Source organism: Elgaria multicarinata, chromosome 2 (assembly GCF_023053635.1).
Source record: "Elgaria multicarinata webbii isolate HBS135686 ecotype San Diego chromosome 2, rElgMul1.1.pri, whole genome shotgun sequence".
NCBI classification, from domain to species: domain Eukaryota; kingdom Metazoa; phylum Chordata; class Lepidosauria; order Squamata; family Anguidae; genus Elgaria; species Elgaria multicarinata.
In genome coordinates, this window is record NC_086172.1 from 175,305,877 (window position 1) to 175,322,620 (window position 16,744).

Sequence of the window (16,744 nt, forward strand, 5' to 3'; positions counted from 1 at the left end):
TTCATGGTTATAAACTACCCATTATTTTTGGTGGATAACATGGTGGTATACAAGATTATATGTTGACTCCATTCTCTTATTCATCATGCTAGAAGGCTCAATCTTAGTGGGGGTTTTTTTTTACTTCGAATAAGAACATCGTATTCTTATTAAAGATGCCCAAGACTAAAATGTCTCTCCGTGTTTAATGACAAGTGACTGTTTATTAGCCAAAAGTTACAAAAGAATACAATGCTGGCCTTTTCATGGTTTGTGGGGTGCAGGTTTTATTGTGTTATCTGTTTTCATAGCATTTTTATTGATTTTCTATAGTATTTGTTTTGCAACGTTTCTGCATTGTTTTCACCTTGAAACTGCCTTGAGAGAGTTCTATCCTTAAAGGCAGCCTAAAAACACAATTCTTATTTAATCATTTGCAGATATCTCCACAATCCAGAGCTCAGAGAGGGAGTACATTAGGTTCTGGTATTTTATCCTCATAACAATCCTATGTGGCTTGTATAGCTCAGAGATATTGGCCGTTGCTAGACGAGGCGTTAGCACGGTGTGAGGCCCGTAGCCTGGAGAAGCCATGGACTGGGCACAGTCTTCCATAGGAGCGCTGTGCCCATCGGGGGGGGGGGGGGTGAGGGGAATCACGGGGCGGGGGGAAGATGGGGGCAGGGGGAAAGAACCGACCCGGCAGAAGAGATGGGGGGGGGGAGAGCGGAGCCAGGGCATGGCGAGCGGGCACAGGCGAGCAGGCAGGGGACGGGCATGGTGAGCGGGCACGGGCGAGCGGGCAGGGGACAAGGCATGGCGGAGGGGGTGGGGAGAAGAAGGGGGACGGGGGACAAGGCATGGCGGACGGGGAGGACGGGCGAGCAAGCAAGCGGGCAGGGGGGGCATCAGACATTGTGGGGGGAAAATCAGGGGCAGGGGGAGCGGGGAACCCTTTATTTTTTTAAAAAAAGACTTACCTGTTTCGGCGGTGCGCTCCTGCGCACATGGCCCTTTAAGGGGGGGAAACGCGGAGCATGCGACGGGGCTTCCCCTTGCCCCGTCGCGTGTTGACGTCTGGAAAAGGGCGACGGCGCGCACTAGCCGTCACCCCTCCTCCCAGACGGATTATCCGGTAGGTCTAGCAAGGCCCATTGGTTTGTCAAAGACTGCTCAGTCTCTCTGGATCAAGATCAATACTCTCTCCCACCCACCCACCCACATCACCACATGGTACGTGCAGTGAGACTTCCGCTTGCCTTAAGAACGCAAGGCCCCCTCCACAACACCAAGGGATGCAGACCACTTTTAAACTAATATCAAGGGTTTTAAAGAGCTCGCTGGATCACAGCCATTGCATGTTATCTGCATGATTTATTCTCCTTGCAGCAAAGCCTAAAGATGGGATTTCCAGGCTATAACGTTTTAATTCGCAGTCAATATCTCTGCACACCCAAGATTTCAGGATTCTGGTTTGCAGGTCCTGTCACCCTTTTCCACCGTTAATTATTTCAGCCATGTTCTGCTTTACCTGCAGGATGTCACGCATTTCCCTCTTCAGTTGTCCGAGCTCATGGAGCACATCGTCGGCTTTCTTAACCGTTCTCTCAAATGGATTGAGATATTGACTTGTGCTTTTAAAGGCAGGGAAGGGCTCTGTCTGCAGAACACCGGATCTGCTAAGAAACATATTTCAGGTGCTCGTTAGTCCTTATTATGATTATGAATACATTTCTCCTTATCGGACTGCATAGAGCAGGGGCAGGCAACCTGCGGCCCTTGGGTTAATTTCAAAGCGTTCTGCATGCGCTCCCCAGCGACCGATTACATGTGAGGAAATGCAGGAGGAGAGGAATGCCCTGTTTGGAGGGAATGGCTGGCTGGAAGATACACTGCAACAATTTGTCGCAGGTCCCACTTGTTTGATTCTAATCAAGTAGTTAAGACTAGATAATAGTCCAACTGAGGCAAACCAAGTGTCATCAGGGAGTGTGGACAGGGCCGAAGCCAGTAACCGGCAAAGCCAAAAACGGGTGGTTCATGCCACAACACAGGCTCTGAACACCAGACCCGGCCGCAGCTACTCCCTGCTCAAGCCAAGCACCACCGCTTGATACGCCTGAGGCAAGGGATAAAAAACCACCTTCCTCCAAACTATGTGGAGAAAGGGGTTTAAATGGAGAAGGATTTCAATATATAAAATAAAACACTGTGAGTTATATGTGCTGAGGTGAATTATTGTCAGAGTGGGTGCTAAATGTGTAAACTTCAGATGATAAATGCCAAACAGACACGTGGGATTTTTGTGGTAGCTAAAAACAAAATAATTAAAATTTATTTTTAAAAGTTCACAGGCTTTGTTTCAAATAAAACATTTAAAACCCTTTTTGAAACCTTTCATCCAATCCTTTCACTCATTCACATACACGCTTTCCTTTCTCTCACACTCTTGAGCTTTCTTTATTATCTGTATTGATTAATATACATCAACTATGTGCACACCACACTCCAAAGACACCACTCTCTACCCTGAACCTCAAATTTCCCAGAACTTAAGTACTCTAAACACAGAGAGCACTAAAGACTCTAAGAGGACCTAACAAGTCTCCCTCAATCCCTTCAGTCCTTCCCTTATATATCACTCCTCCCCCTCCCAAGACATTCTAACTCCGCCCACTCAGGCCAACATTCTAAAACGCACAGACTTACAAACTGCAGACATACATTTGGGAACTGACTTGTGGGGTGTCACGCCACAGTTCACCCCCCCTTTCCCCCACCCTCCGCCACCCCCTTTTCTCTCCATTTCTACCCAGCAGCCTGCCAGGGAAATATCAGATGGCTCTTGCCAGAGGCCCCAACAGAGGCAAGGGTCAATTTTCATGGTTTATAAGCTCAAATGTATATAAACTCACACAGAGCATACACGTAAACTTTTGAACCTCAGCCTGGTGCAAGGCAACTCTTTCACACAGAAAGAAAACAGCTTCTTCTATTTCAAGCAAGAACATCGTTCTGCTGGAAACGAAGCGCCAAGAATTACATGAGCAGAGCGATACAGGGCCGGTGCTACCATTAGGCCAACTAGGCAGCCCGCCTAGGGCGCAGACCTCAGAGGGGCGCAGTACTGACCTTTAAGGGTCACAGTTTTATACAAATTAGCTGTTTTAGGAAAAAAACTTAAGTTCAAGTTTTGTGCTTTTTAATTTTTTCTACAAAACATCTGTTTTTAAAAATCAAAGTTGGCAATTTTTTGGGGGTGGGGGGTGGGTGCAAGTAGCTTGCCTTGCCTAGGGCACAAAATAGTCCGGCCCCGGCCCTGGAGAGATACAAGTGATCATGGAAGGAAGCATATTACTTTTCTAATATGTCAACTGTTTGAACTGAGATTAGGATATCACTGCTGGTCAAGCGAAACACAGTTCAGTTTCAGTATCGCAACCTTTTTTCTTATTCTTTTTTAACTGGCCCTCTCTAGATTATGTTAAAAAGTAACAGCTTAAAGTAAGGGTGGGCAACTTGTGGTCCTGCAGGTATTTTGGCCTACAATTCCCATCAGCCCCAGCTAGTATACTCCAACCTTCCCCAACCCTATGTCCTCCAGATGATTCTCAAAACAATCCTGACCAAAGGCCAGCCTGGCTGGGGCTGATGGAAACTGAAGCTCAACCTGGTGGGCACCAGGCTGGGGAAAACCGGCATAGACAATCGTGAGAAATGATATGAGTTGTAGGCCTGGCTTAATTCAACAAGGGGCATATTTACCGCTCTCTTTCAAAACCCCACGGCTTCACACTGTTGTTTGTTGTCTCCTTCCAAGATGTGCTCTGACTTAATGGGGTTTCTTGAGAATTCAAGATCTGCTCTAGAAGTTTCCCTCCACCTAGTACAGAAGAAAAGTTGCCACATTGTACCTAAATACATTTCGTGTGGTGCGTGCGCACAAGGTTGTCACACAGAGGAGGGCCAGGATCTCTTCTCCATCCTCCCAGAGTGCAGGACACGGAAGCACGATTCCAGCTGGACATCAGGAAAAACTTCCTGACTGTTAGAGCAGTATGACAATGAAACCCATGACCTACAGAGGTTGTGGCCTCTCCCACACTAGAGGCCTTCAAGAGGCAGCTGGACAAGCATCTGTCGGGGATGCTTTAGGGTGGATTCCTGCCTTGAGCAGGGGGTTGGACTCGATGGCCTTGTAGGCCCCTTCCAACTCTGCTATTCTATGATTCTATGCATGTTCAATACATATGGAATATTTATGAGTTTCCCCTCCAGGATAACAGCATTTCTACAGATTTAGAATCTATGTCTAGACATGCCGAGTCATTTTAAAACATTTTTTTTAAAAAAAAAAATCGCTTGTTAAAACTTTGGAGCAATAGACTGACTTGACCTGATCAATACCTGGATCAACACTTGAGCAACACACTTCTGGGGCACCACAGTTCAAGAAGGATGCAGACAAACTGGAGGGGGTTCAGAGGAGGGCATGTTTAGCCTCAGATAGACAGGAAAAGGATGGGGATGATCAGGGGTCTGGAAACAAAGCCCTATGAGCACAGACTGAAAGGACTGGGCATGTTTAGCTTAGAGAAGAGAAGACTGAAGGGAGACATGAGAGCAATCTTCAAACACTTGAAAGGTTGTCACACAGAGGAGGGCTGGGATCTCTTCTCCATTATCCCAGAGTGCAGGACAGGGAATAATAGGCTCAAGTTATAGGAAGCCAGATTCCGGCTGGACATCAGGAAAAACTTCCTGACTGTTAGAGCAGTACAACAATGGAACCAGTTACCTAGGGAGGTTGTGGGCTCTCCCACACTAGAGGACTTCAAGAGGCAGCTGGACAGTCATCTGTCAGGAAAGCTTTAAGGTGGGTACCTGCATTGAGCAAGGGGTTGGACTCAATGGCCTTAGACGCCAATTAACATTTTTGAGCTATAGTAGACTGGAGGCATATTTAGAATAAACACCTAAAATACAATGAAGTGTGTGAGATACTTGAAATGCCTGGAGTCTAAGTGGTGCTCACAAAATTCACATTCTAAGGCTGACTAGAACCTCCAGAATGGGCATTTGTGTGGGGGAAATACAGCAGCAGGACAGCCCACAGGAGACAGTGGGCACATCCACTTAAATGAGGAAGAAAAGTAGCAGCAGCAGCCCTGGGACTTTCCTGTGCCTTACCCAGAGTTCCTCCACAAGATGGCTGGTGCACATTTTCTTTTTCCCCAATAGGTTGCTCCCTCTTTGACATTTTCTGTGAGATTTTAGCATCTTTAGACACTGGCACAGGTGCGTATCTCCGAGGTGCTGGTGTCTTGAGGGGGGACTTTTGTCTATGGACTCCGTGGCTTCCAAAGTGCCGTGAACAGGCTGGAACATAGGAGGGAAAATTTATTTATTTATTACATTTTTATACCGCCCAATAGCTAAAATTGATTTGCCCGTGGCAGAATACATATTTAAAGAGAAGACCAGAAGTTGAAGGTCGTTCTAAAACAGGGGTGGGAAATGTGTGATTGGATTACAATTCCCATCATCCCTCATCACTGGCCACGCTGGGCAGGGCTGATGGCATTTGCAGCCTAATAACATCTGGAGGGCTGCACATTCCCCACCACTGTTCTAAAAACGCCGGAACATGCTACAGTTTAAAAGAACCTCGTCAAGACGGAACCATCTCAATGTATCAGAAGGGATAACAGACGCATTGCAGGATGAAATTGGGTATCTGGAAGGAAGCAAGTGACAAAACTCTATGGTAGGCAACCCCAACCTGGTGCCCTCCAGATGTCAGTGCCACGACACAGGCTCTGAACACTAGACCTCACGTCTGCCACCACTTCTTATGGGGCGACACAGGCTCTGAAATTGAGACCTAGCCGAGGCTACTCCCTGCTCAAGCCAAGCACCACCACTTGGTATGTCTGAGGCGAGGGATAAAGCCCACCTTCCTCCAAACTATGTGGAGAAAGGGGTTTAAAATGGAGAATGGATTTTAATATATATAATAATGCGCTGTGAGTTATATCTGCTTAGGTGAATGATTGTCAGAGTGGGTGTTATATGTGTAAACTTAAGATGATAAACGCCAAACAGACACGTGGGATTTTTGTGGTAGTTTTAAAACAAACAATCAAAATGTATTTTTAAAAGTTCATAAGCTTTGTTTCAAATAACAACATTTAAAAACAACATTTAATAACCCCAGCAGCTGGGGTTATTTGAAGCAACGCCTCCTCCCATATGTACCTGCCTGGACCTTAAGATCATCTACAGGGGCCCTTCTCCGTGATTCCCTGCCAAAGGAAGTGAGGCAGGTGGCTACTAGGAGGAGGGCTTTCTCCGCTGTGGCACCCCGGTTGTGGAATGAGCTCCCCAGAGAGGTCCGCCTGGCTCCTACACTGTACTCCTTTCGTCGCCAGCTGAAGACCTTTTTATTCACTCAATATTTTAACACTTAATATATTTAACAATATTTTAACACTTAATTTTAACTCAAATTTAAATTATACTGTTTTAACTCTGTATTTTAACCTTATATCAATTGTGCTGCATGGTTTTATCCTGGTTGTGCTTTTTATATTGTATTTTGTATTTGTATTTTTAACTTGTTGGTTGTTTTATGATGGTTTTAATTTTTGTGAACCGCCCAGAGAGCTTCGGCTATTGGGCGGTATAAAAATGTAATAAATAAATAAATAAATAAATAAACCTTTTTGAAACCTGTCATACAATCCTTTCACTCACTCACATACGCGCTTTCCTTTTTCTCACACAATCACTCTTGAACTTTCTTTATTATCAGTATTGATTAATATACTTCCACTACGTGCACACTACGCTCTAAAGACACCACTCTCTACACTGACCCTCACATTTTCCAGAATTTAAGTACCATAAACACAGAGAGCACTACAGACTCTAAGAGTATCTAACAAGTCTCCCTGAAAAGCTTTCCTGAAAAGAACTCCTGAAAAGAACAAGAACAAGAACTCACCATCCCCTCCGTCCTTCCCTTATATATCACTCCCCCCCTCCCAAGACATTCTAACTCCGCCCACTCAGGCCAACATTCTAAAAACCACAGACTTACAAACTGCAGACATACATTTGGAATTGACTTGTGGGGTGTCACACCACAGTCAGTCCAACACACCTGGAATGCACCAGGCTGGGGAAGGCTGCTCTACAGAGTACAGACATACCACCTGTTTGAGAAGACCTTTATTGTATTTATTTATTACATTTATATACCGCCCCATTGCCGAAGCTCTCTGGGCAGTTTACACAAACTGCATGCGTTGCCAGTGCCTCGGTGATTGCTCCAGAGTCAGGAAGATTGGCCAAAACCTGAACATGTTTCAGAAGGGAACTTTTAATTTGGCAAGTCTTTCAGGAGTCAGGAGAAACCGACCCCGGGAAAGGAGGGAGAGGAGACTCCTGAGAACAGGAGGGAATAGCCAGGAATAGTCAGTTTCACTCCAGCTTGGAAATGCAAGCTATTCACAGGCAAAATCTATAGGGATTACTATAGGGGTTATACAAACACCTGTTCCTTCTTTTCCCAGAGGCTCAAATCCAGACATCACACCACTCTATGTTAAGGAAGCTTAGTCACAGTTTGATGAGCTGTGTGAATTGAGAAACCATGGTTTGTGACTGACTAGCAAACCAGAATTAGAAACCCTGTTTAAGGAAGGTTTGCAAACCTTCGTTTGGGGTTGCTGTGTGAATGGACAAACGGAAGTTATGTCCATTGCTTCTACCATGGGGGAGGGGGGCACTTGTGGCCCTCCAGATGTTGTGGCCTGCAACTGCCATCAGTCCTAGCCAGCATAGCCAATGGTGAGGGCTAATGGAAGTTCTAGGCCAAAATACTAGTTTGTCTAGTGTACATCTGGAGGGCTCTCCCACACTAGAGGCCTTCAAGAGGCAGCTGGACAACCATCTGTCAGGGATGCTTTAGGGTGGATTCCTGCATTGAGCTGGGGGTTGGACTTGATGGCCTTGAAGGCCCCTTCCAACTCTACTATTCTATGATTCTATGTCTGGAAGCTCACATCATGGTTTGGATTCTGATCTGAGTTGTGCCACTGTCAAAGCTACCGAGCAGACTACTGCAGGCAAGAATTGCTCAATCTTGCACTTTCTTGTTATGGAGCATTAAACAATTCTAATGTTATACTTTGCCTGCGTTTTATGAAGCCCTTTAAATTATTAGACTCCCAAGGGCTACAAAACACACCGTTTTAACAAGTGAGAAATGAGATATGAAGCAGTGCTCTTTGCTCCTTTGCAGTTCTATACACATTTACGTGACAACAGAATAGAAAAGAACACCTGTACGCATCTTACCTTGGGCATGTGCTGCATTGGAAGAAAATAAATCTTGTTGATGAGGTGAGGCTTGGCTGGGAAGCGGCTTCCCTGCCTTCGCGTCTTGCTTTGCCATTTCTTTGGAAGGTGCTGCGTTGACAGGTTGGAAGCCACCCGAATTCAGTGCAGAGGTAATTAAATGGGACTAGGAGGAGGAGGAAGAGGAGGTTACAGTTTCAACACACAAGTCACATGGCAACACCTCTGTACACACACACAAAATATCACAAACAATGGCCTGTTTGAAGATGAGGAATGTGTCCGTCCCCCCCGCCTCAAATGCAAACATACATCAGGGATAGGCAACCAGGAGATTAGGGGCTCAACTCAGCCTCTACGGACTTCCTGCCTGGCCTCTAGTTAGCCCTGGACTCCAAGGATCTACCCCCCACTTTATAATGCCCCTCAGTCATTTTCTCCCACACAAGAGACACACATTTAAAGAGAGCTGTGAAGCTGCTATTTGTATCCAGAGGGAAGGTCCCGTTGCGCTCCTCTGATGATTGGGAACATCCACGGTGATCCGGTCATCAGTGTCCTCTCCCCGTTCCGGCGGCTGCTATTTTCGTTTCAAAAAGGGGCACGCAAAACACCGTCTCATCACGCTTGACTTTAAACCTATTGCATCACCACACCCAACTCCTTATTACCATTGTTTAATCCACATACTTTCTCAAAATGGGAAATGCTTGAGTTACAATTTTAACCACTTAGGGGATTACAGCTGCAATCCTACATATTAAAAGGCATTCATTTCTATGATAATGTACATGGACTACAAGGGCAGCAGCACAAAGTGATCAATACAGGATCATGATACAGCGGGCTTTCTCCAACTTGGCGCCCTCCAGATATGCTGGACTACAACTCCCATCATGTCCTGGCAACATGGCCGCTGTTCGAAGAGAATTAGTCAGCAGAGTTCCATATTTCTTTTCCTGCCGGTACCTGAATATTCATTTGCTGCTGCTGCAAACTTTCCAGATGCTGAATCCGCTGTCCCATGAACAGATTCATCTGTCTTTCAAGCTCGCTGACTCTTTGGTGGCAAGGAGGCCTCTCGAGCTGTTGAGCCTTCGCGCTGGCTTGCTGCTCTGCAACACGCTGCAACTGTTTGTCTGTCTCCTGCAACTTGTTAAGTATTTCGGACACAGAGCTCACTTTGGCTTCCAAGTCACTCTGCACCTGAGGGGAAAGGCTTGAGTTAAAATCTGAGGAGTTGTGAAGACCAACTGTTCTCTCCCCCAACTCAACCCACAGCCCAAGCTGGTTTCAGCCTGGTCACAAAGGAATAAAAGCTGACCTTTAACATGGCTGAACCTGGCCTGAAGCTTTGGAGGACTGTCCACCAATTTATTAAAAGACTATTAGATCAATGAGTTATATCTGCATATTACCCCCCCCAAAAAAACCCAACCTAAATATGAGACGTTCTTTTTTGAGACATCAAAGAAAGTGTAGAATAACATCCAGATAAAAGCTACCACTCATCGTTAAGAGGAAAGACCATTACTTAAAATGTTCTCTTTCATTCCCTATTACAGGAACACACCAGCATCAAAGTAGTATGAAACACACTACCCTCACAATACACCAGACTTCCCCAACCTCGTGGCCTTCAGATGTGTTGGACTACAACTCCCAGCCAGCCGTGCTTGGGAGTTGCAATCCAACATATCTGGAGGCCACCAAACTGGGGGAAGCTTCCATCCACTAATATTGCTAGTACGTTTTTAGACATACCTCTGACACTAATTTTTTTAAACACTTAAAGTAAGTTCCATGGCTTGGTTCTAAGGTCGCTTCCCCCCACTCAAGGAAATTTGCAGCCTCCCACTTTCAGTATTCCCCGCAGTATTCCCCGTATTCCTCATATTAACCCATATTCCCCGTAGTAACCTATGGCTGCGAGAGCTGGACCATAAGGAAGGCTGAGTGAAGGAAGATAGGTGCTTTTGAACTGTGGTGTTGGAGGAAAATTCTGAGAGTGCCTTGGACTGCAAGAAGATCAAACCAGTCCATACTCCAGGAAATAAAGTCAGACTGTTCACTTGAGGGAATGGTATTAAAGGCAAAACTGAAGTACTTTGGCCACATAATGAGAAGACAGGATACCCTGGAGAAGAGGCTGATGCTAGGGAAAGTGGAAGGCAAAAGGAAGAGGGGCCGACCAAGGGCAAGATGGATGGATGATATTCTGGAGGTGACAGACTTGACCTTGGGGGAGCTAGGGGTGGCAACGGCCGACAGAAAGCTCTGGCGTGGGCTGGTCCATGAAGTCACAAAGAGTCGGAAACGACTGAACGAATAAACAACAACACACTTTCAGTAACAGCCACCCTCACCCCTAAAAATGGGCCCCTCTCTCCAGAGCTGCACCATCCCACATGAGACGAAAGGGTGCTGCAGCTGACAAAACTCAACTTGGCTCCTCCATCTATACACGGAAATGCTCTCTGCACGAGAGCAGGGTTACCAGGATTGAAAAAACATTCCACACACATACACCAGTATGCATTTTTAAAGCTCCCCACAACCCATTTTCGATCTGGGTAGTTCATATCAAGGGCCAAGTGGAATGCGCTGTATACCCCATACAGTGCACTGAATAGAGTTCTGGACCTGGATTCAAATTCCTGCTCAGTCACTGACTCACAGGGCAGCCTGAAGCAAGCCACTACCTCAGTTCCCCACCTTTAAAATCTGAACAGGAGTGATTTACTTCCTAGGATTATTACAAGGCAATATTTGACGTGCTATGCACGTTCTTCAAGAGAAGGAGTCACTAGAAACTGCATGAGCCACAAAAAAAAACCCATTACAAATAACTCAAAGACCAGCGAAATTGGATGCACCGCACACTAGAAATCAACGTTTGAAGTACCTATGGTACTTAGGGACAGAGACGATCAAACTGGATTCTCAGATGTCTGAGAAGAACAACCCTTAATCTAGAAGACAAGCCTTAGTCTAGATTCCATGTCTGATTCTTGCTCGCAAATAGAAACAAAGTTCCTAACACTCCCCTCCCAACCACACAGCCAACTTTCCAAAGCCGACAGAAGAGGAAGAAAATAATACAGCGGGCCAAACATGCAAATTAAAACCCATGCTTAAATTTGCAGAACGCATCCCAAGCACCGGACCTGCTTCCTCTTTCTAGCATGTATGTGTTAGCATAGGTGCCTCCATTTTCTAAAGGAAGCTGTGAAGTAGCCATTATACAGTAAGCGAAGTGTCACGTACGCAAGAATATCTCCTTGAGTGCATCCTTGCATCTGCCTTATCTAACATAAACAAGAGCTTCGGTTCCAGCTTGCTGTGGGTCAAAGGGATTGTTTAAAGAGATTAGCTGTGCCCCAGTGTTACGTTCTGATTGGTTTATGCTGCAACAGGGCCCTGCCCCTTTCATGCTTGAAATGCTGTGCTGAATTTCCTATTCTCTGTCTGATTGCTCCCTTTGAAGAGACCAGACCTTGATTCCTAATCAATAAAGCGCTTTTTGAACCCTCTGTCGCTGAAAGTGTGGAGTCGTGCTTAGGGGCTGTTTGGATTTCATCCCTGGGTGAAGAACATTGATCTAACACAGCCTTTCTCAACCTGGGGCGCTCCAGATGTGTTGGACTACAACTCCCAGAATGCCCCAGCCAGCTCTGCTGGCTGGGGCATTCTGGGAGATGCAGTCCAACACATCTGGAGCGCCCCAGGTTGAGAACCACTGATCTAACATATGGACACACCAGCACCACCCTCAAACTTGTAGGGCTTTAACTCGACAAGGAAGTTATCAAGAGCAGCTACTTACTTTGAGAAGCGGGGCAGTGGAAGCGATGGCGGCAGCGGTCACAGCTGCAATAGTGGCAGCTGAATCCACCTCGCTATGCGTTGACTTGGTGCTGTCCTTCTGGTCTGGCCGTACATTATCTAGAAGCTGCACCTTCACCTCTTTGAATACCGGAGCACTCTGAATTCTAAGTATACAAGAACAGAGAGGTGTGCAGCGTTTCTTTTGAAGGCGCATTTCCCCCAGCTAGCTCTTCTCTAGAGATCGCTTCAGGAAACTAATTCGCCTTAAGCATCGTTTTATAAATGGGCGCTCCGTGGGCACTCCAGTACGTGAGAAGATGCCTTACATCAGCTCAGACTATTTGCCCATCTGGACCAGGACTGTCTGCTCTGACCGGCAGCAGCACTCCAGGGTTTCAGTAAGGATGAGGTCTTTCCCCACCACCAGTCCCTGGACCTTTTTAAGCGGAGATGCTGGAGGTTGAACCTGGGACCTTCTACATGCAAAGCTCAACGTCAGAACACACGTTGGGGTCCCTCTTCGTGTAAAAACCTTTCAGTGCCATGGTTTTTCTCTAATGGAAAATATATTTATTTTCAAAAACTCTCCTAAAGCTTTAGGTCGGATAAAGTCCAATGGTCAGATAAAAGCTTGAACCCTGATTATTTATTTATTTTTATTTATTTAGAATATTTATATACCGCTCCCCATAGAAAACTTTTGGAGTGGTGTACCAGATAAAATGAAAATAAAAACAGAAAACGCTTAAAACAAATTTTAAAAGAAGCAGATATTAAGGCTGCATATTAAGGAAAGGCTTCCTGGAATAAAGATGTTTTCAGGAAGCGCCGAAAGGAGTACAAGGTTGGCGCCTGCCTGACCTCCAGAGGCAGGGAGTTCCACAGGAGGGGGGCCACCACACTGAAGGCTCTTTCCCTGGTGGACTCCAATCGGAGGATGGATCTATGTGAAACCAACAGAAGCATGTCCTCAGATGACCTCAGCGACTGGGCAGGTTATTATTACCTAGGGAGGTTGTGGGCTCTCCCACACTAGAGGCATTCAAGAGGCAGCTGGACAACCATCTATCAAGTATGCTGTAGGGTGGATTCCTGCATTGAGCAGGGGGTTGGACTCGATGGCCTTGTAGGCCCCTTCCAACTCTGCTATTCTATGATTCTATGATTGTGGAATGCCCTCCCCTTGGAGGCCCAACTGACCTCATTCCAGTGCCAAGTCAAGACATGGCTTTTTAACAAAACCTCTGATGGCTAAATTCACCCTTCCAACTCTACTATTTTATGATTCTATGATATACAGTCAGAAAGTCCCATTGTCTGGTTACGAGACAGTTACCTCCTCTTTCTAATCAAGCAGGCTTAGCATCCCTGGAGAGCCCCGGGGAAGTAGTCTTCAACCAGATCAGTCGAGATGGGTGGTGGCAAAGCTGTTGCCGCCATGTTGGGCAATTGTGACATTGTGAAAGTGGTTCCCATGTTGCAGGTTGGGCATCTGAGGTGGGTCTCAGGTCTGGAACAGTTGAAGAGCACTGTCCTAGCATGAACAAGTGTCAACTGGAGATGAACCTACCCAACTGAAGTGAGCTTTAGCCCTGTCCTAATACTAAGCACCTGTTTAGCAGTAAATATAATGTAAGCATAAAACAGCCCATACACAGGCAGAGTTGTAAAACCAGGTGCCCAGCAGCAATCCGTGCTCTGTGAGCCCTTTGGCCATTTAGAATAACCCACCACCTGGACTGCTTTGAAGATGGGATGTGGTTAAGGTATATTCAAAGGAAGATCTCACTTCATTCCATGTACTCTCCAAGCACTTTCAGGGCGCTACAACGATCATTTCGGCACAATGTATGAGTGGTACATAAAAGTCAGGATTATGAGAGTTAAATGTATGCCAAATTCTACAATTTCAACAGTTTTTTTTATATAAAAAAGAGAATTAAAGGGAGTTGTGGGACACATGCCCCCACAGCCTTTGCCCTCGAAATCTGACCGGACAACAGTAGCACAGTTGAGCCATTAAAAGAGATAAGACTTTTGTTTTAAGTGGTCCCTTCTTACCGCTGTTTGAATACAGCTCTTACAGCCTCCTTCTGTCCAGTATCATACTGGGAGATAAAAATGTCAGCTGCTGTAGAACGAAAGGAGAACAAATTGAGCTAGGCAGAAACCAAAATACCCACAAAACACAACCATTATTCAGCAGCAGCAGCAGCTACACCTCAACACACAGCAACATCAGATCTTCGGCCCATGCACCTCCACCCCATACTGCAACCTCACATGTAACATCATGTTAGAACCAGAGATTCCAGGGTTTATTTGAACTGGGATTTCTCTGAGCGTGCTTCCATGTGGACTGTGGATCGGAGGGCCAGCGACACAGCAGACATCTTGCAAACGCAGAATCTCACCATCAGTCATTATTGTCTCAGCATGGTAAGGGGTTCCAGAGAGGAGGAATTGCAAGGCCAAGACATGCACTTCATGTCACTGGACACAAGGCGTTCTGGGTCTATTATGGAAAGACTGTTTACGGCAACTGTTCTTTAGCTGTTTAAACTGTTTTATTTTATTTTATTTTAAAAAATAGACTGTTTTTATCATGTCATATTTTATAATGTATAGTTTTAATGAATTGTTGAAATCCGCCCAGAGAGCTTCAGCTATGGAGCAGTATGGAAATGATGATGATAGCATGACCTGGCAAAGCCTGCCATGTCCATCTAGAACAGCCTTCCTCAACCTGGGGCGCTCCAGATGTGTTGGACTGCACCTCCCAGAATGCCCCAGCCAGCTGGCTGGGGCATTCTGGGAGTTGTAGTCCAACACATCTGGAGCGCCATAGGTTGAGGAAGGCTGATCTAGAAAAACAGCCATGAGCAAGAAAGAGATTAATAATAATAATAGATGGGAAGGCTGAATATCATCAAGACAACCCTTGATATTGCTTTCCCCTGTCCTTTTTTTACTCTCATTATGCAGAACCCACCACCATTAATTTTGGTGTGCAATTGTTCCTTTGCAGATGGTCTTAAACGCTTACCAGATATTAGACATTTACCACATTGGGCCTGTTCAGACCACACGCTAAGCCATGGCCTCTAACCCTTTTGCAGCAAATGGTTAGTAAGCGAGTTTAAACCATGGTTATGCAGCTACCACAGTTGGGAAAGATTCACACAACACGCTAAGTCATGGCTTACATGACATGTCAGGAATAGGTACAAGGCCAGAGGCCTTGTAGAACGTAAGTAGATTTATTAGGAACAGTTACAGAAGGTCAAATGTCTCTGCAAGCTTATCTCTGTCAGAAGTTCACACAGGAGGAGCACTTACTCCATTGTGGCCTTGCAACTGGAAAAGGTTTCCCTGGGAACCTGGGTATGGTGGAAAGGTGGGGACCACTGTTTGGGAGTGTTACTCAGATTGTAGCATGACCTTATTGGGTTGTGCCGTCCCGCTCTGTTGGCACATGGGCATGGCTTACAGGTGAGAGAACCTGTCCTGTCAAGTGGCTTTGAATAGGCTTTAAATGCTGGTGCAAAGCTAAAAAAAGCTTTGCTAGGTTTCATCTCTTGACACAAGGCCTGAAATCCCTCCTGCTTTGGATCCCATTTCTGCTTGGGACTTTGAAAGCACTCTGCACATGGACGCTTTGCTATTTGGACCTTGGATCTCTAAGGACTGTGCCATGAAAAGTACTGTGAGGCTTTTCATAGACTTGGACTTGCATTTGCTGTGGATTGTGTGTTTGAGGCCAGACTCAGGTGGCAGGGAGTTGCCAGTCCTTAGCAGAAGGATGGGACTCCTGTGCCTGAAGTTTTACCTTCTCTGCGATCACACTTACCTTGTCAGCTCAGTATGCAGCGTCCTAAAAAGCTCAAATGGGATAGTGACTAACCCTAACACCCCCGAGTGATTGCCTGAAGGATTGTATCAGGAAAGCAGCCTAAAGCTTTCTGACCAACATTCAGCTTTAAGTGGTGTTGTTTGGAGAATGTAACCACTACGTTACCATGTGATTTCCTCAATAAAAAGAAGTCTCACTGACATGAAGGTCTCATGTCAGTTTGCCAGCATGTGTGAATGCCAGAGGGAACGGGCGTGCACATGACACACGCTGAACCACAATGTTTCGTTTAACCACTATGACTTAGCATGTTGTCTGAACAGGGTAACAGAAGGCAGTCAGCTGGCTGTTATATTTCAAGCTACCATCACACACAAAACACTACAGTACACTCAGATCATCAGGATTTTAAAATGGACACAAATAAAACACCACTAAAAGTTACCGACAAAAACGTCACATGATAGATTTTGTCACATGCAGATCAATTCTGAAGCTATGTTACAATTTTCTTTTTAAAAATTAAATACTTTTTGAGTTAAGCACATTTTTTTTCCTTCTAAAAGTCTTAAAATGTGACAGTCAACAGAAGTCAGAGACAAATGTCCACTCCCAACTTTAAGACTAGGACTAAACATTAACTTAGTTTTCTAAAGCGTAACGCTACACATCTGATTAACAAATTCATGTAGAGAAAAAGACCCAGAAAGCAGGGAATTT

General features: G+C 45.6%; 1 protein-coding gene across 1 annotated transcript in view; it reads right to left on the minus strand.

Moving 5' to 3' along the window:
- Nucleotides 1-16,744, minus strand: part of KIAA0586 (KIAA0586 ortholog) — a 110,088-nt gene that overhangs the window by 89,048 nt on the left and 4,296 nt on the right. The window contains 7 exon segments of the mRNA XM_063118232.1: nucleotides 1,511-1,655; nucleotides 3,745-3,862; nucleotides 5,170-5,358; nucleotides 8,344-8,509; nucleotides 9,313-9,549; nucleotides 12,170-12,335; nucleotides 14,233-14,302. Of these exon segments, the coding sequence (XP_062974302.1) occupies nucleotides 1,511-1,655; nucleotides 3,745-3,862; nucleotides 5,170-5,358; nucleotides 8,344-8,509; nucleotides 9,313-9,549; nucleotides 12,170-12,335; nucleotides 14,233-14,302 (1,091 nt within the window).